This window comes from Gopherus flavomarginatus, chromosome 1 (genome assembly GCF_025201925.1).
Source record: "Gopherus flavomarginatus isolate rGopFla2 chromosome 1, rGopFla2.mat.asm, whole genome shotgun sequence".
Taxonomy (NCBI): domain Eukaryota; kingdom Metazoa; phylum Chordata; order Testudines; family Testudinidae; genus Gopherus; species Gopherus flavomarginatus.
The window spans coordinates 250,262,865-250,286,494 of record NC_066617.1 but is presented as its reverse complement, the minus strand read 5'-3'; the positions used below and the strand labels follow the sequence as shown (position 1 = coordinate 250,286,494).

General features: G+C 41.6%; 1 protein-coding gene across 3 annotated transcripts in view; it reads right to left on the bottom strand.

Annotated features, from left to right (window-relative positions):
* EIF5B (eukaryotic translation initiation factor 5B) overlaps positions 1 to 23,630 on the bottom strand; it is a 70,270-nt gene that overhangs the window by 22,767 nt on the left and 23,873 nt on the right. For all 3 annotated transcript variants that reach the window (XM_050921691.1, XM_050921681.1, XM_050921702.1), the window contains exons 7-12: positions 22,388 to 22,486; positions 18,815 to 18,898; positions 12,777 to 12,863; positions 6,900 to 7,195; positions 5,356 to 5,463; positions 1,547 to 1,657 (exon numbers count right to left, since the gene is read on the bottom strand). In XM_050921691.1, the coding sequence (XP_050777648.1) occupies positions 1,547 to 1,657; positions 5,356 to 5,463; positions 6,900 to 7,195; positions 12,777 to 12,863; positions 18,815 to 18,898; positions 22,388 to 22,486 (785 nt within the window). The remainder of the gene's footprint in view (positions 1 to 1,546; positions 1,658 to 5,355; positions 5,464 to 6,899; positions 7,196 to 12,776; positions 12,864 to 18,814; positions 18,899 to 22,387; positions 22,487 to 23,630) is intronic.

Genomic DNA, 23,630 nt, shown 5'->3' with positions numbered 1-23,630 from the left:
ACCCCCCAGGTCTCAGGGAACACGCCATCAACAGGAGTTTTATCTTGTCCCCTCAGTTTTTCAGATGTACTTTTAAAAATTTTAAGTGGATTTGGGGGGCGGGGGGGGGGGCGAGAGGGGAGGGGCAAGCTCAAGTGTTCATCACTGTTGGGGAAAAAGACCTGTGACAGGTCTGATAGGGTTGGAAGCCCAGGATTCTGGGCATAATCCCTTACTTGAATCTTTGGTTTAACGTCTTAGTTAAAAAGGCCCAGACTGGGAAAACAAAAACAAAAAAAAGAGAAAGGGTAACCCCCACTCCCCAAAAAGCACAAAATGTGCTAAATAACAGAAAAAGAAATAAAAGAACTGTCTAAAATAATAAGAAAAATAAGCAAAAGAGGTGGCAAACCACGTAGCTAGCTAAGGGACACTGATGTTCCATCTCGAGCCAAAGGTGGCTGAGAAGGAACTCAAATTGTGGTGGGTCTGCCCTTTCCCCACATATGCTCATAGCAGAGAAAGACGATTTCTAGGGCACAGAAAAGGACTCTGCTGACGCAAACTCCAATCATGAAGTGGAGGGCACATAAGGACACAACTTGAAGGAAAACTAAACTTTCAGAAACTATATTTGATGTAGCAAATCTTCCAGCTTTTCAGAAACCAGGATATTGCTTTGACAAGACAGATGAAGTTAGGATTTCTACTGCATTAAACCCAGCTAAAGGGAACAAGCTGACAGCTTTTGCCATCTCAACCATCTAGTACTTCCCACATCAGAGAAACAAAGTTCCAGTAGATTGTTTAAACGCTTTCAAGAATATTTTTGTATAAAACAACTTTTCTAAAAAAGTGATTTAATTTGCTGATGGAGATTTCACGAACAGCTCTCCTGCAACTTATGATTGTTCTTTATATTGGATAAAATGTACTAGGAGTGCATTTTTTAATATTAAAAAAACAGGTGGCTGAGTGGTTTTCTAGATAAACTCAAACTGCAATATTTCATTTATGGGGAAAACTAATGTCCCTTGGAAAGTGACCTTCAACGGCAACATCAGTTTTCTAATACTGTGAATTTAAAAGTAAAGCTTGTTGCCTGTTGTTAAACTTAGCGTGTGAGTGCATGCACTGAAATTAAGCAGAAACCATTTTAAAGCTCATTGAAGGAATGTAATAAAAATATCTGAGTATATTTTAACTTCCAAGAGTATTCCCAATTTCTACCCAAATGTCAGATTTTTGTCAATATAGTCAACATATACATGCATAAATGCACTTTCCAGAATGAAGTAGATGACAGAAGGTTTTTTTTAAAAAAAAGATGGTCATTATAAATTTTATGGCAATGTTGTTACTCTAATTTCTGAATCAGAGTATCTCTTTAAAAAACAGTGAGAAGAATAAATTCAACCCAAATAATGAATATGTCAACTAGGTTTTTACATACACAAAAGCAGAAAAAAATGTTAGAAAATATCCCACCACAACATCTAGTAAGCAAGCAGATTCCTTTACGAACTTTTGGACCTCAGTCTAAGGTCTCTGAAGTGTTGTTACTTACATTTTTCACCATCTTAGCTTGTTCATTAATGGCTTCCAGGGGAACATTAGTTGCTCCAATCTGCTGAGTGATACCACCTGCTTCACCATCTTGTACATGAGTATGACGGAGCTATAAAACCAAAGCAATAAAGGGAGTACTGAATGCATAGAGAAAACAATAGAAATAGGAACCTGCTTATAGAAGGGAATTTAAAATCATATCTTGGAAGTGTCAATTATTTCCTATTTATTTTGCAGAGAAAGAGAGAGTGTGTGTATGTATGTATGTAAACTATGTCTTTATTTAGGAAGCGTAAGAACATAAGGATGGCCGTACCGAGTCAGACATATGGTCCATCTAGCCCAGTATCTTGACTTCTGACAGTGGCCAGTGCCAGACGCTTCAGAGGGAATGAACAAAATAGGAAATCATCAAGTGATACATCCTCTCATCCACTCCCAGCTTCTGGCTATCAGAGGCTTAGGGACACCCAGACCATGAGGTTGCATCTCTCACCACCTTGGCTAATAGCCATTGATGGACCTATCCTCCATGAACTTATCTAATTTTTTTTTTTTTTGGCCTTCACAAACAAGTTCCATGTGCTGACTGTGAAGTACTTCCATATGTTTGTTTTAAACCTGATGCCTATTAATTTCATCACATGACCTCTGGTTCTTATGCGATGTGAAGAGGAAAATAATTCCTTATTCACTTTTTCCACACCATTCGTGTTTTTATAGATCATCATATCTTCCCTCAGACATCTCTTTTCTAAACTGAACAGTCCCAGTCTTTTTAATTTCTCCTCATATGAAAGCTGTTCCATATCCCTAATCATTTTTGTTGCCCTTCTCTGTACCTTTTCCAATTCTAATATATCTTTTTTGAAATGGGGCTTCCACAACTGCACATAGTACTGAAGGTGTGGTGGTACCATGGATTTATATATGGGGCATGATTATATTCTGTCTTATTACCTATCCCTTTCCTAACAGTTCCTAACATTGTTTGCTTTTTTTAATGCCACTGCACATTTAGATGACGTTTTTAGACACCTATTCATGATTACCCCAAAATCTCTCTCTTTAGCGGTAACAGCTAATTCAGAACACATTATTTAGCATGTAAAATGGGGATTATTTTTTCCCATGTGCATTGTTTTGCACTTATCAGCATTGAATTTCATTTGCCATTTTGTTGTCCTATCACCCAGTTTTGTGAGATCTCTTTATAAAAAACTCTTCGTAGTCTGCTTTGGAGTTAACTATCTTGAGTAATTTTGCATCTCGTCTGCAAATTCTGTGACCTCACTATTAACCCCCTTTTCCAGATCATTTATGAATACACTGAACAGCACAGGTCGCAGTACAGCTCCTTGGAGGACCTGCTATTTACATCTCTCCATTGGGAAAAACGATCACTTATTCCTACTCTGTTTCTGTCTTTTAACAAATTACTGATCCATGAGAGGATCTTCCCTCTTAGCCCATGACCTCTTACTTTAAGAGCCTTTGGTGTGAGACCTTTTCAAAGGCTCTCTGGAAGTCCAAGTACACCTCTACCCTGATATAACGCTGTCCTCGGGAGCCAAAAAATCTTACCATGTTATAGGTGAAACCATGTGTTACATCAAACTTGCTTTGATCAGCCCGAGTGCGCAGCCCCGACCCCCCGGAGCACTGCTTTACTGCGTTATATCCAAATTTGTGTTATATTTGGTCGCGTTATATCAGGGTAGAGGTGTACACTATATCCACTGGATCACTCTTGTCCACATGCTTGTTGACCCCCTTTCAGATTTCTAATAAGATTGGTGAGGCATGATTCCCGTTTACAAAAGCTGTGTTGACTCTTCCCCAACATATTGTGTTCATCTTTGTGTCTGACAATTCTGTTCTTCACTATTGTTTCAACCAATTTGCCTGGTACTGAAGTTAGGCTTACTGGCCTGCAATTGCCAGGATCGCCTCTGGAGCCTTTAAGAAAAACAACAACAAAAACAATAGTACATTAGCTACTCTCCAAGAAATCTGGTACAGAAGCTGATTAAAGCAATAGGTTACATACCACAATTCTGCAGTTTCATATGTGAGATTCTTCAGAACTTTTGGGTGAATACCATCTGGAGTCTGGTGACTTAATACTGTTTAGCAATTTGTTATTCCAAAACCTCCTCTATTGACACCTCAATCTGGGACAATGCCTCAGATCTGTGACATAAAAAGAATGGCTCACACATGGGAACTTCCCTCACATCCTCTGCAGTGAAGACCAATGCAAAGAATTCATTTAGCTTCTCTGCAACGGCTTTTGTCTTCTCTGAATGCACCTTAGCACAGTGATCATCTAGTGGCCCTACTGGTGTTCGGCAGGGTTCCTACTTCTGATGTACTTAACAAATTGCTGCCAGTCTTTGTGACTTTTGCTAGTCGCTCTTAAAATTTTTTTGCCCTGCCTAATTATATTTTCACACTTGACTTGCCAAAGTTTACGCTCCTTAATTTTCTACAGTAGGATTTGACTTTACATTTTTAAAAAATGCCTTTTTGCCGCTGTTATTTAGCCATAGTGGCATTTTTGGGGTTCTCATACTTTTTTTTTTAATTAATTTTTTTAATTGGGGGTATGCATTTAGATTGAGCCTTTATTATGGTGTTTTTAAATTGTTTCCCATACAGCTTTCAGGCATTTCACTCTTCTGACTGTTCATTTCCATTTAATTAGTTTCCTTGTTTTTGTGAAGTGCCCCTTTTTGAAGTTAAATGCTACTGTGCGGGGTTTCTTTGACATTTCCCCCTGCAAAGATGCCAAATGTAATTACATTATGATCACTATTACTGAGCAATTCAGATACATACACCTCTTGGATCAGAGCCTAACCATGTAATGATTATTGTATAGTCTCTGAAATTTACAACAGTAAGCTTTTGTTTAGAGGAACATTATTCAGTAATGTAATCCGGGGCTCCCTATTTAATAGGATGTTACCATATTATAGAATGAATACATTTACAATAATCATGACAGGTCATTTCTTGTGATTTTATTAAACTGAATGGAATCTCTGATTACACATTTAACAAACCAGGCATGTCCATCAAACGCTAATACTAAAAATCAACTGGTGGCTAAATTTTTTTGCAGGTGAAAGTACTCTATTAAATCAATGGTAACCAAATATCTATTTGTCTGCTATCTGTTTTACTGGGTACATTAATTTTCCCATCACCACCAACCTCCCTCCCGAGTTGGACTACTTTTCTTTTTCCAACGGAAGGCTATCAGAAGCCTAGCTGCTAACTAGAAGATGACAGATTAATTCTTCACTTTGTTTTGTGTGACCATTTCTGCTAGGAAGCCCAAGCAAGATTCTGAAAGGACCATCTGACAATAAATATCAAATAATTTGTGATATTTGGTTATGAATTACAGCATCCCAGTACACTCTAATGACTGGACATAAAGCCATAAAATCTCCTCTGCACCACAATTTTTCCAACATTTATCTCCATACATTTTCTATTTTTCATCTTGACTGGTATAAGGTACCGCTGAAACATTATCTTAAATAAGTTTTCCCTTTATTGTGCTCTATATTGAGGCTGCTGGTACTCTTTCAGAGCAAACTCCATTCCTCTGGGGTAATCTGTCTATACAGATCCCTTTCCCAGTAGGTCATATATGGACTTTTTTGGTTAGGAAAGTTATCTTGCATTGTAGGATTACTACACATTATTTCAAGCAGTAGCAGTTACATTATACTATTGAGAAATCAACTATTACAGAAACTTGACAATGAAGATCCATCACACTCTGCATCTTACCTTATCTAGAATTTTGGTCTTTCCTGTATCTACGTGCCCAAGTACACAGATAACTGGTGCTCTTAGCTTTTCAGTGTTTACATTTTTGTTATTTTCAATACGTCGTTTCTAATAGGAGAATAAAATAAGACATTCAAAACTAGAGATTAATATTTAAAGTATTACAAAAAACAAACTGGAGAATTACATAAATGTTTCCAGCAGCACCTTACGAAAAAGCTGGCAGTGTTTTTGCACTCCCTCTCCAACGCTTCCTAAATACAATACTTCCACTACAATTCAATCTCCAGGGAGGGTAGGGCAGGTTATGCAGATTATGTAGACAGAATTTTTTCTAGTCCAAGTACAATTTGCATTACTGGATTCAATACATGTTGGGCTAGACTGTTTATCTCCAAGCAGAACATTTGAGGTTCTGAGACTTGCAATAAGGCTAGCTCGGCCTTTTGCCCAGCTTTTTGGCGCAGTTTAAAGATCAGAATTAAAGGTTAGCATCTTGGAAATCCAGGTCTAATTAAATTGACTCAAACTGTTTCAGTTAGATGGCTATCATCAGATTTTCCCTTTTTAAATTGCGAACTGAGAATGTTATTAGTTTCAAGTTATCCTACTAGTTATTCTTACTTCTTTCATCTGCTAAAGTATGAGTTTGTTAGGGATGTATAGCAAAGGTGTGCTTTGGAACAGGTAATAGTGCTTGTAGTGTGTTTTACTATGCATACATTTCAAAATTTCCTTACCAGTTGACACCAATTCCTAGGCATGCATTAATGAAAGTTAGAGTTGCTAAAATCTATTGTGCAGTATGCCGAAGGAGGGGAAAAAGAGCCAATGCAAAATGTCAGTAATTGAAAAAAAACCTAATAGCACAGAAATGCTTCACTGAAATTCTAATAGCATTTACAAAGGATGGAGTGGACAGTGACGCCACACACTTCCACCCTTCAAGGAAGCTTTCCTCTGAAAAAAGGATACCTTTGAGCCTTATAGAAGGAAGTTCTACTCCTTGCAGTTAGCTCATACAACCTCTGTACTGTGGTTTTAAGTCAAGATAGATCTAAGTGTCTAAATGCATTCATAAAAAAGAAGCTGTATTAAGTACTGTTCAAAATCTTAACTTTCTGCATAAAAATTATTGTTAAGTCTGTAGAGCACTGACAATCAGTTCATTGCAGACAGCTATGGACACATGCACTAATATATTGTTTGCAGTGCTGTTGTAGCCATGTCTGTCTCAGGATATTAGCAAGACAAGGAGGGTTAGGTAATGTCTTTTATAGGACCAACTTCGGTTGGTGAAAGAGAGAAGCTTTCGCGCTTATACAGACCTGAAAAATCACTCTGTGTAAGCTCAAAGCTTGTCTGTTTCACCAACAGAAGCAGTCCTATAAAAGATATTACTATGCCCACTCATAGATTAAAAATAATACTGTGTCATAACTGCTAAAGTAATTTAGACAAGTATGGTTGAACGTCCACTAAAATCCCCAAGATTTTTCATGCCACACAGACAAGCTTCTCAAGACAAAGCTGCGTCTAGATACCTCAATTCTCCGCTTAGCTTTGTCATAAAGAATATCTTCTTTTGTACGATCATCATCAGAATCACATTCCGAATCGGAACTTATTTCTTTGCTTGGCTTTCTCTCTACCGATTGTTTTCCAACAGCTTGAGACTCTGCTTCTCTCTCATCTGAAGTCTTTTCATCTTCATCTTCACTTCCCTCACTTTCTCCATCTTCAGACTCTTCACTCTCTTCCTCCTCCTCATCATCCTCTTCCTCATCTTCCTCTTCCACTTCATTGTGTTCCTTGACTTCAATGTGGACAGGTTTTACTTCTGGCAAGAGGAGAGAAAACTGAAGTAAAATACTCTGTCAAGATCACATCCCCAAAAACCACCATAAAAGAGAAGTAGTAACTGAGATCAGGTTTCATTGTATAAACAGTACATGGACTAATTTTGGTTTATCTGTGTGAAGGAATAATTCAGCTGCATTAAGTATGGGAATAAACTTCTAAATTTAGAGCCAGTCAAAGCAGCATACGTGAAAAATCAAAACAAAGCACTGCAATACACTCAGTGCACCCACCAAGAATGATCCCTGCTGACCTAACGAGTCCTTTTTCAAATACCTGGAGTAATAAGATGTCTCAAATCAATTACACACCACACACTTCACTTTTAAATTCACATACAGTCAGTGCAGGCAAGAACTACTCCTGGGGGAATTCTGCACCACTGCACATGTGTAGAATTTATGTCCCCTACAGATTTCTTTGCTTCCCTGTGGAAAAATGACTTTGACGGGGAAGCAAAGGGAAGCCACAAGAGCGCTCACATGACCCTCCCCAGCAGTATGTTTTGAGTGCCCAGGACAGTTGGCAGAGAGGTAAGTCACCGAGGGGCAGAAGACAGGACTGGGGAAGACCAGTGGCTCCTACCCTGCGTCGGGCTCAGCTGCTAGTTCTGTCTGGGCAGGATGTGACTTCCTCTTCCCCTGCATGGTATCTAGGTCAGACCACCCCCAGATTTCTCCCCCAGCTACAGGAAGCTCTGCAAACTGCCCCCTCCCCCGTTTCCTGCTCCCATTCTTCCTCAGACACAGAGAGAGAGATCCTTGTAGAGGGAACTGCTCCCCCATCCACCCAACCCCCATGCATCCAGACCCCCTCATACCCAGAGCAACCCTCTCGCATTCAAAACACCCCTCCCTCCCCCGAGATCAGCCCCAACCCCATCAAGCCTCCTATACCCAGATCCTCAACCCACCAAGTCCCAACCAGCTGCACTTGAATCCACACTCCATTGAGCCCCCCTCACCCAGCATCTGAACTCCCCACTGAGCCCCCCCATACCCAGCTCTATTCCCCACCACACACCTCCCGCTGAGCCTCAACCACCTTCACCTGGATCCTTCTGCAGAGCCATTACCGTTACACCAGAATCCCCTAACAAGCCCCTGTGCAGCCAGATCCCTCCTGCACCCAGATCCCCCACTGAAACACCCGCACCCAGACTGCCCCACACAGAACCCTCTCAACTCACACCTGGATCCCCCCACACTAGGATCCTTCCTTGCTGAGCCTGCCTGTCCACACCTGGTGCATCTGGCACAGAGGAGCAGGGCCCTGGGGTGTTTCTGGAGCAGGCCTGACCCTTGCACTGTGTCAGGGTTGGGTGCAGCCTCACAGCTGAGTCTGTGTCCTGGGTCAGAGTTGCACAGTGATCTCCCACCTCTGTGCAGCCATGGCCTGTGCTCCCCAATACCATGCTGGAGTCGCCACATTTATTTGACAAATAAATCTTCCAGAATCTTAAAATACTGTGTGCAGAATTTTTAAATTTTTTGGTGCAGAATGCCCTTAGGAGTAAAGAACTAACACTCCAAATCTAGCAAGTTCAATTTGGAGTCAATCCATTTTTCATTAGAAAAATACTTTTGAAAGTTTCTATAATTCAAGGAATTTGTAATTAGTGTAGAAGTGACTAAATCTTTACAAACATTGTCAAGACTGTAAGACATTTTAAAGATAGTTTAAAGAAAATGTACATTTTCCAGTAGAATGCCCCAGTAAAGGGAAGTTTCTTACCAGTTACAATTTCTTTAAAAGACGCCTATGTGTATTCATACTTGTGGAATATGACACTCTCCCCTTGGAGATGAACTACAGAGCTCTCTTCAAAGCTGTGTCTGCTGGAGGGGTGTGCAAGTGCACTCTTGTGACACTGACATTTAAAGTCTGAGGCTGTATAAGGGAGTGCACCCCTAACCCTCTTAGTGCCGTCTCTTAAACCAGAGTCCTAAGTACACAAAGAAATCTCAGACAGAGGTGGTGATAGGCAGGAAATGTGGATACATAGAGAAGACTTAGAGGTTGCTTGCTAGTAACAGCTGCTCTTTCTTCAGGGTCCTCTGAGCTTTCCTACTCATGGAAGACTAGCTAATAGTACTGCCCAGGAGGAATCTGGATGAGGCGTTTATCCCAAGCTATGCACGGTTGAACCATTCTCCCAAACAGACCACTGGATCATGATGTAAGTATAAAGAGCAGTGCCTGGAAGTGGGACACACCAAACTTCACATTGCTCTACATAACTCCACTAGTGAGTTGTGCTTAACATATTCCACACAAGCTGCTGTGTCGCTAGTTAAATAAGAGCTTGGCTACACTTGCGAGTTACAGAGCAACGAAGCAGCCCATCACACTGGCAAGGCACGTAGAGTGCTCTGACTCTGTGGGTACAGTGCTGCTGGTACTCCACCTCGGCAAGTGGAATAACGTTTGCTGCGCCCTTGCTGGAGTGCCCCAGCGTCAGTGTGAACAAGGTGCTGCATTACTGCGCTCTGATTGACCTCCGGAAATGTCCCATAATCCCCTTAAATCAAGTGGCCATTCTTGTCATTGTTTTGAACTCACTGTAGGAATGCAGATATGCCCTTTCAAAGCCCGTTTCTGACTGCCAGCTGCTCATCTGATCCAGGACAAAGGAATGCTGCTTGCTTTGAGTGAGAGAGAGAGGCGGGGGGCGAGGGGAGGTCTGCTGCTGTCTGAACTTACAAGACAGCATGCTGACCAGCTCTCAGCCCCCCAAAAACCCACTCTCTCCCCCTCCACATACATATAACACACTTCCTGTCATACTTCACCCCACCCCCCACATTTGAACAGCACACTGCAGCCACTTGCAACGCCACAAGACAGCAGTGCATTGTGGTAGCTATCCCATTATGCAAGGGCTGCTAATGTCGCCATGCCAGTGCACTTCCAGCTGAGAGTGTAAACACTCGGCAGCGTTTTCCCTGCTGTGGTGTCTGAAGGTTGGTTTAACTCCCAGTGCTCTACAACTGCAAGTGTAGCCATGCCCTAAGTCCTCAACCCTGTAAGAAACTGGTCCTTCGAGTTCTATATAAAACTCAGATAAACTGTGTAGAGACAGGCTCTCCCTGACAGCTTTACCTGCAAGCCTGTCTAATGGGTTTTGTTTTCTTGAGGTAAAAACAAAAGGGCTCTTTTTTCCTATAAACTATGACAATTTATTTCCCCTGGGTGGGCATACGGTCGTCTCATGAGCCACAAAAAACTCTTTAATGTGTCTCCTGTGGCTCTTGGCAGCACACGATATCAAACCACTGTGATTTAACTATTAACCAGACTATGTTATTAACCAATCAAGATGCTTTTACTATGTTATTAGCCAACTGTACTTGATAAAATAGTAATACTTTGTCAGTCATTTGCAAACCTAAATATTTTCCTTGTCATACTGTTTAAATATTAATATATATTACTATAGTCAATGAAACAATGAATTCACACTACTGTGGCTCTTTTGGGTAATGCTGATTGCTAATTTGGCTCCTGAACCTCTGAGGTCTGAGTATCACTGGTCTAAGAACACAAGAGGAAAATATATTGGCTAAGATGGAAGCCAGATACCATTTAAGATAGGAAGCTATTGTAAGGTCTAAGCACCACTTTCTTTGGCTACTACTGCACAGGGAGGAATCATCACTAGAGTTTAGAGCTCATCAACTCTTCTCACTGATGTGGTTGCTCTAAAGAATGCTGTTTTCAAAGATAGCTTTTCTAAGGGAACATCCCTGAGAGATTCAAAGGGAGACCTCCCCCCAAACTTGGTGAGCACTAAATTTAAATCCAAGGAATGTGAATGTTTCTCTTGCTGGGGAAATGTAAATCCTTTAAAAATCTGGCTACTGTAGGATGGGAATATATTTTTTCTTCCACTGGCTGGTGATTGGCTGAGAAAGCAGTAAATGGAAATGCAAACGAACAGTCCAGTACCACAAGGATGCCTGCCTGTTATGCGGTACGACTCTTACTGCTAGACCACATCTTTAGGGGCTAAACCTAAGGATTTCGGTATCATGGCTGAGAGGCAGAGGCTCCCCTTCTGCTCTCTGCAGTGATAGAACTGAGATGGCTCGGGCTATGCTCCCTTTGTGCCCTCCGATGGTAAATATCAACATCACAAACAGGCACAAACACCCAACCTACCCCACCCACAACAGATGTGGCTTTGAAGAGGGTCCCACCGCTTGTTGCCAAGGGGTGCCACATCCCCCAAGAGAAAACAAGAATTAACAGTCATGGTTTGACTAGGACTGCTTTGGATGCTGGGAACTGTTCCCAAGTATTTAGCCTCTGCCAATATCCCAAGGACTGGGCAGCTGAAGGCAACTCCATGATTGCTGCATACATCACCTCTCCAGCTGCCCAGGCAATATGTGAACAGCTTGTTGCTATCCTGCTGACTGTCCATAAATATGCCAGTTCAAAGCACCAAGCCAGCCACTTCACAGCGATTCTCAGTGGGAGCTCAAGACAGCTACTTCCATTAAAGTACACAGGCCCAATGTAGGTTCCTGGGAATATGTACTCTACACTCGTGAAAAGGTAGGTAAGTGGGGAGAATTCTGTATTTGGCAGAATCCTTCCTTCTAGATGGGAAACAAGTGAGCAATGCTACAGGGCTGAGCAACACAGACATGATTCTTTCATTATTTATCTATAGTGGAACAGCTTCAATAGGAGACTGAGGGAGCCCCGCATTAGAATCCCATAGCTCAGTGGTAAGAGCACTCACTAACCTAAGAAGTGTTAGATACCAGTTCAAATCCCTTCTCCTGTTCAGGGAGAAGGGGAGCTTGAACTGAGGGTATCTCATGCCCCAGGTGAGCACACTAGCCACTAGCTAGAAGTTCTGAAGGAGGTCATCCTCCTCCTCTCCCATTCCTGGCCTTCTTGCGAAAAATAGTTTAAGTGCCTAACAAAAAGAGAGGGTTTGCAGCTGAAAATCCCAAGCACAGGGAGGCATCTCCCTGAAGCCTGGACTTATGACCTATCTCAGAGGGGGCAAGGCTTAGTATACACCCCTAAGCTTGGCATCTCCCACTGGGTACCTCAGCCAAGGAGCCACCAAGCTTTTGTGAATCCCATTGTGAGGTACCTGTCTCTCCCTATTCATTGTACAGGGAGCCTAGGCCCCAAACTCACTCAGGGTTTGTGAATCACAGTTATTTCCCAGGCGCAAAGACAATCAGTGTCCCCACATCTAAATCATGTTGTGAATCTAAACCTAAATCCCCTCACCACCACCACTGCAAACATACACACACCAACAAAGACACTCAGTGGACAGGATTTTGAATAATTTCTGAAAGTTGTCAATCATGATAAAAATCTTACACTCACACTCTATCACAGTTGCTTTATCTTTCTCCTCCTTTTCTCGTGGTGGGGGTGTGGGGGTGGGGGTTGAGACAATTCTCTAACTAGAGACAGGTAGATGGATCTGATGTGGTCATAATAATCAGCATATACTGTTAACTAACAATGTTAAACTTGTCCTGGATATCAAAATACTACTAGACCTCTATTTACTCTCTCACACCCACCTTTTTCTCTCTCTTCATCACTGACCATCGCTTCCCAGTCATCCAAACCCGCATCTGCCATTTCTTCTTCCTCCTTTTCTTCTGAAACTGAAAGAATTCCATATATGAATACGTCTTCACTAGGATTACAATATCCATGTTATATAAAAGTGCAAGAAATACCAGCAGATGACCAAAATGAAAATTTTGAGAAACGTTTTTCTTGTGGCAACTAACTCTTAAGCTCACAAAACTAGCATTACAGAGTAGCTCTAGAATTTTCAGATTCTAGTGTTGCTGAGCTCCCTAGAGACTTCATTATGGGTTAAAGGGGAAAAAAATACAGACAATAAGACATGCTAGTCTATGTAGTAGTCCTCAGTAACATATTATGCCTCCAAGAAATAAATCCACTCTCCTTTTGTGAGATCATACAATCCAGCATTCTGAGTAACAGCTCCATCCTACTAATGAGTTTGTCATAGTCCTTATCTATTCAACAAAGCTTACTTACATCTCAAAGGACTCATCTCTAAAAGCCCTTGCTCTTTGGACAAGATTTCTTTGTTAGTCTAGTATTTGGCTGCTGTATCACATGCACATGTGTCAAGAGCCACGTGTCCTTAATAGAAAAGTCCCCAATTAATAATTATCAACAGGTAAGAGATATTCCTGGGGGAATTCTGTGCCACTGCACGTGCACAGAATCCATGCCCCCCGCAGATTTCTTTGCTTCCCCACAGAAAAATGGCTGTCAGGGAAGCAAAGGGAAGCTGCAAAAGCAGTCATACACCACTCCCTAGCAGTGCAGGTACATCGTTTCAGGCACCCGCAGCAGCCAGCAGAGAGGTAAATCACCACAGGGCTAGGGACACCACAGCCAGTGGCTCCTATCCTGAGCTGGGATCAGCTACTAGTCCGAGCTGGAGACAGGAGAGGATGGGACTTCCTCTTCCCCGCAAGGAGTTGCTGGGGCTATGTCAGACCCATGCCCAGGAAGCTCAGCATGCTCCCAACATCGCTCCTCAGCTGTGAGGGAAGAGACCCCTTGCTCCCCTATCCACCCACCCCCATGCATCTGGACCTTCCATATCCAGACACCCTTGCCAAGCCTCACCAGATACATCCAGAACCCTCCTTGCCCTCCATACCTGAACCCCACCCCACCGAACCTCAACCCCTACCTCCAGACCCCCACCCCTGCACTCAGATGACCCCCCATTGAGCTCCCTGCATTCAAACCCCCACCCCCTGCACCACCCTGAGCCTCCACATCCAGACCCCCATGCCACTAACCCCCAACTAGCTGCACCCAGACTCCCACTCCACCAAGCCTCACTTCCCCAGAACCCACACTCACTGCTGAGACCCCCACACCCAGACCCCTCCACTGAGACCCAAACACCTTCACCTGGAAGCTCCTGAAGAGTCCCATTGCCCCTGCACCTGGAACCACCCCACCCCCCAACCCTCTGTGCATCCAGATCTCCCCACCCCTAGACCCCCCAACTGAGCTGCATGCACACAGAGTCCTCCCTCCCCACACCTGGACCCCTCCCCTACCCACCCCACTGAGCCCCTCCAGACTTGGATCCTGCCTGGCTGAGCCTGCCTGCCCGAGCCTGCCTGCCCTACACTTGGTGTGCCTGGTGCAGAGGGGCATGGTCCCAAGGTGTTTCTGGGGCAAGCCCAGGCCTTGTGCTGTATCAGGGTTGGGTGCAGCCTCACCACTGAGTCATTGTCCCGGGGTGGGGGTTTTGGAAGATGTCGTGGGGGGGGGGGGGGGCTGCACGGTGACCTCCCACCTTTGTGCTGAAAGTGGCCTGTGCTCCCCACTGCCATGCTGGAGCCTCTGCATTTGTTTGTTAACAAATAAAACTTGCAGAATTTTAAAATATTGTGCACAGAATTTTTAATTTTTTGGCACAGAATGCCCTCAGGAGTAAAGAGAGGTGCAAAAGAAGATTTTGGTCCCATGGTGAGCTGTGGGTTTTTGAGGATTGGTTTTTTTGTTTTTTTTTTTTTTTTTTTGAGGGGGGGAGTCATATGCCTATTTAGATTTAAAATGGTAAAAGAAGAGATGATTATTCAAAGCTCTGTACACCTTAAGACATTAGTTATACAAAACAACAAGACCCCAGCAATATTAAAATCACCATTCCAACAAGAAATCAGACAAACATATACCTATAGTGATTCCTTCCCACCTTTTATCATTATGGGAAGCTTACTTTCAGCCCTTTCCAAAAACCCTATTAAATAGATATTTTTTGTAGAGTGTCCATAAGGTCACCAAATTTGGGCTTTTAGAAAGACAAGGTGGGATTTGGGTTTTTTTTGTTTTTTCATGAGGTAATGTAGCCATGTCAGTCCCAGGATGTTATTTCCTAGAACTGACATAGCTGTATACACCACTGAATACATCAAATTTGGGCTATTTCAAACCAAGAGAAGCAAATTTCAGAGTCTTGGAGTCCTCACAGCCACCCCTTATCTTTTATGGTGAGTGGGATACAGCTCAGTCTACAATTGAGAGAGGGCAGTGAAGAAAATTGATCTGAAACTCTTATTTGCTCTATTCCAGATGTATAATGCCCACCAAAAACTAAGTCAAGCTCTCACAAAGCTGCAAGTTTTTCATCAGTGCCAGCCCTGTTTCAAACAAATGTACTCGTTTGAACCTGAACCTCCTTTTCAAGAGCCAGGGGCTTAATAAGAAACAAATATTTTCCCCAGAAGAGTACAGCTGCTCGGGTTTCTGTACAATCATAAGCAATAAAGTAGCAGTTTCAATACCCCAGCACACTTAGGTGGATCTACTGGGGAGAATACTGGCATTATGGAAGAATTTCTAGAGCACATGTATCTATTGTGGAGTGGTCATAGAGCTCCTGATCCTCTACAGTTAGCAGAGAGGACCAGGATGGATTGCAGTGGGGAGCTTAATAAACGTAGGAACATCCCACTGAGGAAGTTCTCTAGTTGCTGCTCTGTGTTTATGTCTTCACACCACATGGTGTCAGAATGCGGTGACTCTCTCTCTCTACAGGAGGAGAAAGGAAAGAAAAGAGAGCCCCAGACTGTCAGAATGGTGAGTGAATGGGGAAAGTGGAAAAATCAGGGAAGAGACCTATGAAAGCTACAGCAAGGAGGAGGCAAAGCCCTGTCTCAGCACAGCAATGGAGTCCATAGCACAAATGGCTCTGTTAACATGGAAACAGCCCACAAGCCCTTAGAGGTATTATTGGGTTCAAAACCAACAGGATTAACCTCCCCTCTGAGTCACAGATTCAGCTACAACAGCTGATGAGATTTGTTTCCCCAACACTGACCACATACCAGGGAAAGTGCTGCAGCATATGCTCTGTCTAGAGCCCAAATTGAGCAGTGTAATCTTTTGTAATCTTTATGCTGAAATGTTCCCAATATTAAGCTGTTAAAGATAATGGTGCAATAAAACTCAATTTAGTTTTGAGGTTCAAGCTTCTAAGTCAGTTACTGAAAATTTACTCAGTAAAGGACCACTGGATGTCACTTTGAATGATACAATCAAACTTTATTAAAAGAAAAAAAGTGATTAGTTAAGTAAATAGACATGCAGTTATTACTTACATAATATCACAATTATACTTAATTTCAAAGACGAAGTGTATCAATGGGGTGATCAATCTATTGATAACAAAGTGAAGTATAGCCTTACAACCCTGGAAACTAATGAGACCTTTTTAAAATAATATAAAATTGGAGCTTTCCTGCAATTCAGCAACACTGCTCTTTTTATATTCCATTATACTACTAATTAACATTAAACTGCCTTTTACCATAATCGTATTTCTACCACCTTCTTACTGGCTCTTTACACATTAAGCCAGCTATCACCAAAACATAACAGTAATATAACCCTGGGTCATGTCTCTAATAACTCTTACTTTCCCATAACACACTGTCTCCAACTTATCTCTAACTTCTTACACTAACAACTTCAATTTCTCATACTCTGCTGACAATGATGTTTAGGTTAATTTAGGCCCCAAATTTTTTAACTTGAACCATCCTGTAGGCTACAGCAACCACCAAGAAGAAGAAGAAACAGCTTTAGAGAAAGATGTCAAAGTTTACATTGACCTTGTTCTGGCAGAAATTCCAGCGTCTGCCAGCCAATTTTAGCAAACAAACAGAGATGAACAATTAAAGGATGAGACTTGCCAAACCGGGGGATGCGGATGAGGGTGGGGGGTTTAAGGAGTCAACTTCCCACAGACTTAACACCACATTGGCAGGATGTAAATGACCTTCACACATGGCCAACGGCCTGCTTCTGAAAGGACAGAGTATTCTTAGCACTATGGTACTTCAGAAATGGATGCTCTCCAAAATCCATGTGGGAGAGCAAGGTATAAACAAGTGCAGGACACAAGCAAAACAATCAGTATAGAGACCTGGTCTGAATAAGCAAATTCAGACCTTTGTAGGTGGCTGCGAGATACATAAAAAGGGGAAAACGAAAAGGAAAAAAAAACAAAAAAAACACCACACCAGAACCATTTCTCTCTACAAAGACATATGACAGACCATGGCAGCAGGTAGCCAAAGATTTGTTTTTCAGGAAAAAGACACATACATTTTTGTAGTAAATTCCTTCTCCAGATATATTGATTTGGCTGTACTTGTATAGACCTCATCAGCACAGATCATCCAAAAACTAAAATCAGTATCCGCAAAACATGGAGTTCCTGAAGTCCTCATGTCTGATAATGGGCCTCAATTTACCTCTGAAACCTTCCTAGCATAAGGACTTGGATTTTGATTATCATACAAGTAGTCCATGTTACCCCTGAGAGTAACAGGGGGATGGAGAAAGCAGTTAAAACAACTTCTGCAAAAATCAGTGGACCCATATAAAGCACTCCAGGCTGGCCAACAAAACTTGCATCTGGACTTTCTCCTGTAGAACTTCTGATGGGAAGATGACTAAGGACACCTTTGCCTGTGGCACCAATGCAGCTTAAACTTAAGTGGCCCAATCTGAAGAAATTTTGAAAATGGGATGCAGAAATTAAAGTTTTGTTACTGCTGAATTTTTATGTTTGGCACAGAAAAGAACTACCTGGGAACAAAGACCAGGGAACAAAGTTTGGCCCAGAAACTCCCTGATATTTGGAATTGTTCAGAACTTGTGAGAAACTCTCAGGTCCTAAAGGGTGAAGATTCCAAAAAGACTTCTCCAGAGGTATTGGATTCATCTTCAACATTTCCCAACACAACCAAGAGGATCTGGGACCTGCAGTTACTCTGTCAGGATGTCTCTCTCCTCCACGGGGGGAATCCATGCACAAACTCAAAAGATGACAGAACATGATCTGGTAGACTTATCAGACTCTTTCAAACACTTGATCCTTAGAATAATCCTCAGGACTACTAAAATGCAATTCATAAGTGGACACAGTAATATAAATAGTTTTAAGGAATTTGGAACTTATTGTCAATTGTATGTATATACACATATTGATTTATAATTTCAGTTTTAAACTTTTTTATTATAAAAAAGGGAGCTGTGGAGTTGTTATAAAATTCCTGGTCCTCCATAGTTGAGACTATGGACCAGGATGTGCTGCAGCAGCAAGTTTAAAAAACAACATAGCAAGCTGCTTAGAGCATGGCTTTTTATTGTCCTCACTCTATTACACATCAAAAACGTTAAGGTGGATCACTTAGTAAAGGACAATCATGAGTTTAATACTTCCCATTACAAAGGCCACATCTTAAAAGCATTGTTTTCTGCACACTAGTGGAGTAAATTTCTGCCCTACACCTGTTCAGTTTCTCAAGCCAATCCATATAAACTGCTCAGCATTTGTGAAAATAAATCCTGTGGAACCTTGTCCTCCTGACCATCAGAGGACCAATAAAAACCAAAAAAAAACTTCTCTGGCTCCAACTCTCCCAGTAGTGCAGGTGAGAGGTTTCTGAATTTCTAGTTGAGAATATTTTAAATTACTATGCCAGGCAACATATGCTTTATTAATGGTTTTAGTTGATTGTTTAATATTACTACCAACCTGGTTCTGAAAGAGGAATCTCTTCTTGTACTGGTGTAACTGGTTCGACAACTTCTTCCATTGGAGAGGTCACCTCCATAGTTTCTGAGATTGCAAGGAAACAAACAAAATCATTGCTATATTACCTCTGAGAATAAATGCCTAGAGGGATACTATCAAGTTGGTTAGATACATTTTACCACTGTATATCATTTTAAAGCCAAACTATTACCAAGAAAACAGAATCACCATTATATTTTAGGAAGATCTAACCAAAATGCATAAACTTGTTGATCTAAAAACAGAAGGTTAAACAAACAGCTCCCAAAGCTATGAATTCTCAAACATAAACAGGCTTGAAAATGGACAAATGTTGGGTCAATTATTGGCTAAACAGGATTACCACCCATTCAAAAAAGTCAAGATTCATCTCAGAGTTCCCTGCACTGTCAGAAACATACAATAAGATGTGATAATACAAATAAGTTATCAGACCTCTCTCCATTCCCCAACCAAAAAAGGAGAAAATAAATTACTAAAAAGTAATTTAAATTGATGATTACTTTCTTAATTATCAAAGCACTATCCTTCTCACAAAGGAAAAATAGCTAGTTAGAGTTCAGCATGATTAAAAAAAGACAAAACACAAAAGAACGTTTTAAGATGTTATAGGTGTATCTATATTTCACTTAAAACTCTTTTTTGGCAGATAACTGATATGCTGAAAAATCTGTAACAATCGTAACCACAGGGGAACGGTCAAGCAGGAATGTCAACCACTTAGCTACATGCAATCCATTAGATATCTACATCCAGCTGCTCTGACAGACTCCAATATTTCAGAATGCGAGTACCCACCCTCATTATATTTATTTTATGGAAGATGAAAGTTTCTATCAATGAGTCGGAAAGATTGTGTTAAAAAAGAAAAAAATACAACTGATACAGCATTGTCTTTGAAAAAGCTCACAGAGGGCATCAATCCCCTTTTACCTTCAATAGGGTGTTCTCCCTTAAACCTAATGATACGAATCAGATTTATAGACTATTTAAGTACACAACTGTGTCCATAATCTGCAAACACAATTGTGCTTGAAAATCATAAGGTGCAACCTGCATGTGGAAATGGCAAAGAGTGCTGGTCCTAACCAAGAATTGCATTATTTTCTCCTACAGGACAGTAGTTTTATTAACTGAAGATTATACAGTTATATGGGGGGAGGGCGAAGGTGGTTGTTGGTTTGTTTTGTTTTTTTTAAAGCCACGTGCTATCCTCAATCTTCATGCAAATCTTCCATGGTCATCAGTGGACGATCATTAGGGATCAAAGGAAGTGCACGGCAATAACTTTGCAGCCCCATCCATGGACCACAATGAAAGTGCCATTTTGAGCAGAGTGCCAAAGGAGTGACACATGCTACAGAGCACGTTAACTTTTTCAGTACAAACTTGAGAAATGTTTTCCTTGAATAAAGGAAGTTATGTTTTATGTGCTCAAAAGTTCTAATATTATACAAATAACTAGATCTAAGACAGATTTTAAAAAAAAGTTAGCATTTGCCAGTTTTCAGAATGCAAAAAAGATTTTCTTCTGAATCAGTAACCTGGCACACTTTACAGGTTCATTGATAAAAAGGCACAAAAATAAATCAATGGTCTCTTATTTCTTTAGGATAAAGCTTTACTGCTTTTTCACTTCAGAAATATCAGTAAGTTTAGAACACTATAATCCCTCACGTTACTGATCCTTCATGATGTATATAGTCTCACAGACTAAGGTTAGAAGAGTCCAATATGATCGTATAGTCCGACCTCCTGCACGACGCAGGCCGCAGAATCTCACCTACCCATTCCAGCAAAAAAACCCTAACCTATATCTGAGCCCATGAAGTCCTCAAATCGTGGTTTAAAGACTTCAAGGTGCAAAGAATCCTCCTGCAAGTGACCCCATGCTGCAGAGGAAGGCGAGAAACCCCCAAGGCCTCTGCCAACCTGCCCTGGAGGAAAATTCCTTACTGGCCCCAAATATGGCCATCAGCTAAACCCTGAGCATGTGGGCAAGACTGACCAGCCAGACACCAAGGAAAGAATTCTCTGTAGTAACTCAGATCCCACCCCATCTAACATCCCATCACAGACCATTGGGCTTATTTACCTCTAATAGTCAAAGATGAATTAATTGTCAAAATTAGGCTATCCCATAATACCAACCCCTCCATAAACTTATCAAGCTTAGTCTTGAAGCCAGATATGTCTTTTGCCCCCACTGCTCCCCTTGGAAGGCCATTCCAGAACTTCACTCCTCTGATGGTTAGAAACCTTCCTCTAGTTTCAAGTCTAAACTTCCTAATGGTCAGTTTATAACCATTTGTTCTTGTGTCCACATTGGTACTAAGCTTAAATAATTCCTGTCTCCTCCCCAGTACTTATCCCTCTGATATATTTATGAAGAGCAATCATATCTCCCCTCAGCATTCTTTTGGTTAGGCTAAACAAGCCAAACTCTTTGAGTCTCCTTTCATAAGAGAAGTTTTCCATTCCTCGGATCATCCTAGTAGCCCTTCTCTGTGCCTGTTTCAGTTTGAATTCATCCTTCTTAAACATGGGAGACCAGAACTGCACACAGTATTCCAGATGAGGTCTCACCAGTGCCTTGTATAACGGTACTAACATCCCCTTACTGGAAATACCTCGCCTGATGCATCCCAAGACAGCATTAGCTTTTTTCACGGCCATATCACATTGGCAGCTCATAGTCATCCTATGATCAACCAATACTCTGAGGTCCTTCTCCTCCTCTGTTACTTCTAACTGAAGAGTCCCCAGCTTATAACAAAAATTCTTGTTGTTAATCCCTAAATGCATGACCTTGCACTTTTCAATATTAAATTTCATCCTATTACTATTATTCCAGTTTACAAGGTCATCCAGATCATCCTGTATGATATCCCGGTCCTTCTCTGTATTGGCAAAACCTCCCAGCTTTGTGTCATCTGCAAACTTTATTAGCACACTCCCACTTTTTGTGCCAAGGTCAGTAATAAAAAGATTAAATAAGATTGGAGGACAAAAGCCTTTTTTGGATTTGCAATACACCTTTTTGTTACCAATATTGTCAGTGAACAAGAAAACGAAGCTGCATTAGAGTCAATGATTAAGAGCAGTGTTTCCCAAACTTGGGACGCCGCTTGTGTAGGGAAAGCCCCTAGAGGGCTGGGCCAGTTTGTTTACCTGCCCCATCTGCAGGTCCGGCCAATCGCGGCTCCCACGGGCCGCAGTTCGCTGCTCCAGGCCAATGGGAGCTGCTGGAAGCGACTGCCAGTACAGCCCTCGGCCCACACCATTTCCAGCAGCTCCCATGGCCCTGGAGCAGTGAACCATGGCCAGTAGGAGCCACGATTGGCCAGACCTGCCCACGGGGCAGGTAAACAAACTGGCCCGGCCCACCAGGAGTTTTCCCTACACAAGCGGCGTCCCAAGTTTGGGAAACAATGATCAAGAGTAATAGCAAAAAATAAATTGTGAAAAGGAAAAGAGAAAAATCAGTTTAGTCTATTATATGAAGAATTTTTTGCTGAAGTAAGATACACTCACCTTCTTTGTTTTCCTGTTGCTGCTGTTGCTTCTTTTTCTTCTTGTCTTCATAAATTGGCCTCTTCTTTGGCACAGAATCTTTTGATGGCACTTCAACACCTGCAAAAATGAGAATTAGAACAGTTCAAAGACTACAATGAACAGAACTAACCTGTAGATTAGTGACCAAGTTGGAAAACTAAAATAAAGGTAAGATTTGGTCTAAATTAAAGACCAAAATTTTCCAAACCTGCCCAAACTTAGGCTAACTGTATATTTAGACAGTTGAGTAGCCTGATTTGCAAGAAAGTGCCAATGACATGCATCTTCATGTGGCATTTGCAGGTGCTCATAACCTCTGGATAAAAGGGGTCAGGTCATTTATGCTTAGGAGTCTAACATTAGGTACCAGGTTTGAAACTTTTGACTGAGGTTTACATTTGGTCCCACAAACATACACATTTCAAATTTAGCAGTGATAAGGCATCATCAGTAAAGGATCCTCTATTCTGGAATTCACTTTCAACTGGCCTAACAAACAAAGCTTGTTTTAGGGCCTTTAGACTTCTTACCTGCCATCTCTCTTTTCTTAAGCTTTTAAAGAAGGCTAAGTAGGTAGTATTTTGCCTGTTGGTATAAGTATTATGATTCTGAAGTTACATAATTGTGTGCCAAGACATAAGCAAAAAAGTGAAAATCGGTACCTTCATTTTCTACCTCATCAGAAAGATGGGAGCTCCAGCGGCACTCTTCTCTCATTTGCTTTAAATTAACTTTCAGCATGAAAGCAGAAAGTTGACCTAGTGCAAGAGGGAAGGATTGCCACTGAAGTACCACAGGTATTTGCTGAAACAACCTAGATTTCTCTTAAATACCTTCCACTCAGTTATTACCAAGACCAAACCCTGCAAAGTTTGAGATCTGACAAGATTACACAGAGGTGTGTAATTTCGCAATGAGTCAGCAGGATTCCAGAGAAAGCTAGTTATAAACTACAGCAGGAAATGTACAGAAATCCTGGCCTTAATGAGCCTTTTTTTATTTAAAAAAATTCCAGCGACTCTTGCCAGAGTCCCTAAATGGTTTGGATCCTGAATACCTGAGAGCACTTCTGTTTCAGCAAGATAGCATGTAGTTATGATCAGTGGAGGCACTCAAGCTAATTTCCTCCAGATTTAAAGACAAGAGATCTCGCCTCTGGAATTCACTTCCTCCCTTAGTCTGCCAAGAACCAAAATAACTTACTTTCAATACATGCTGCAAG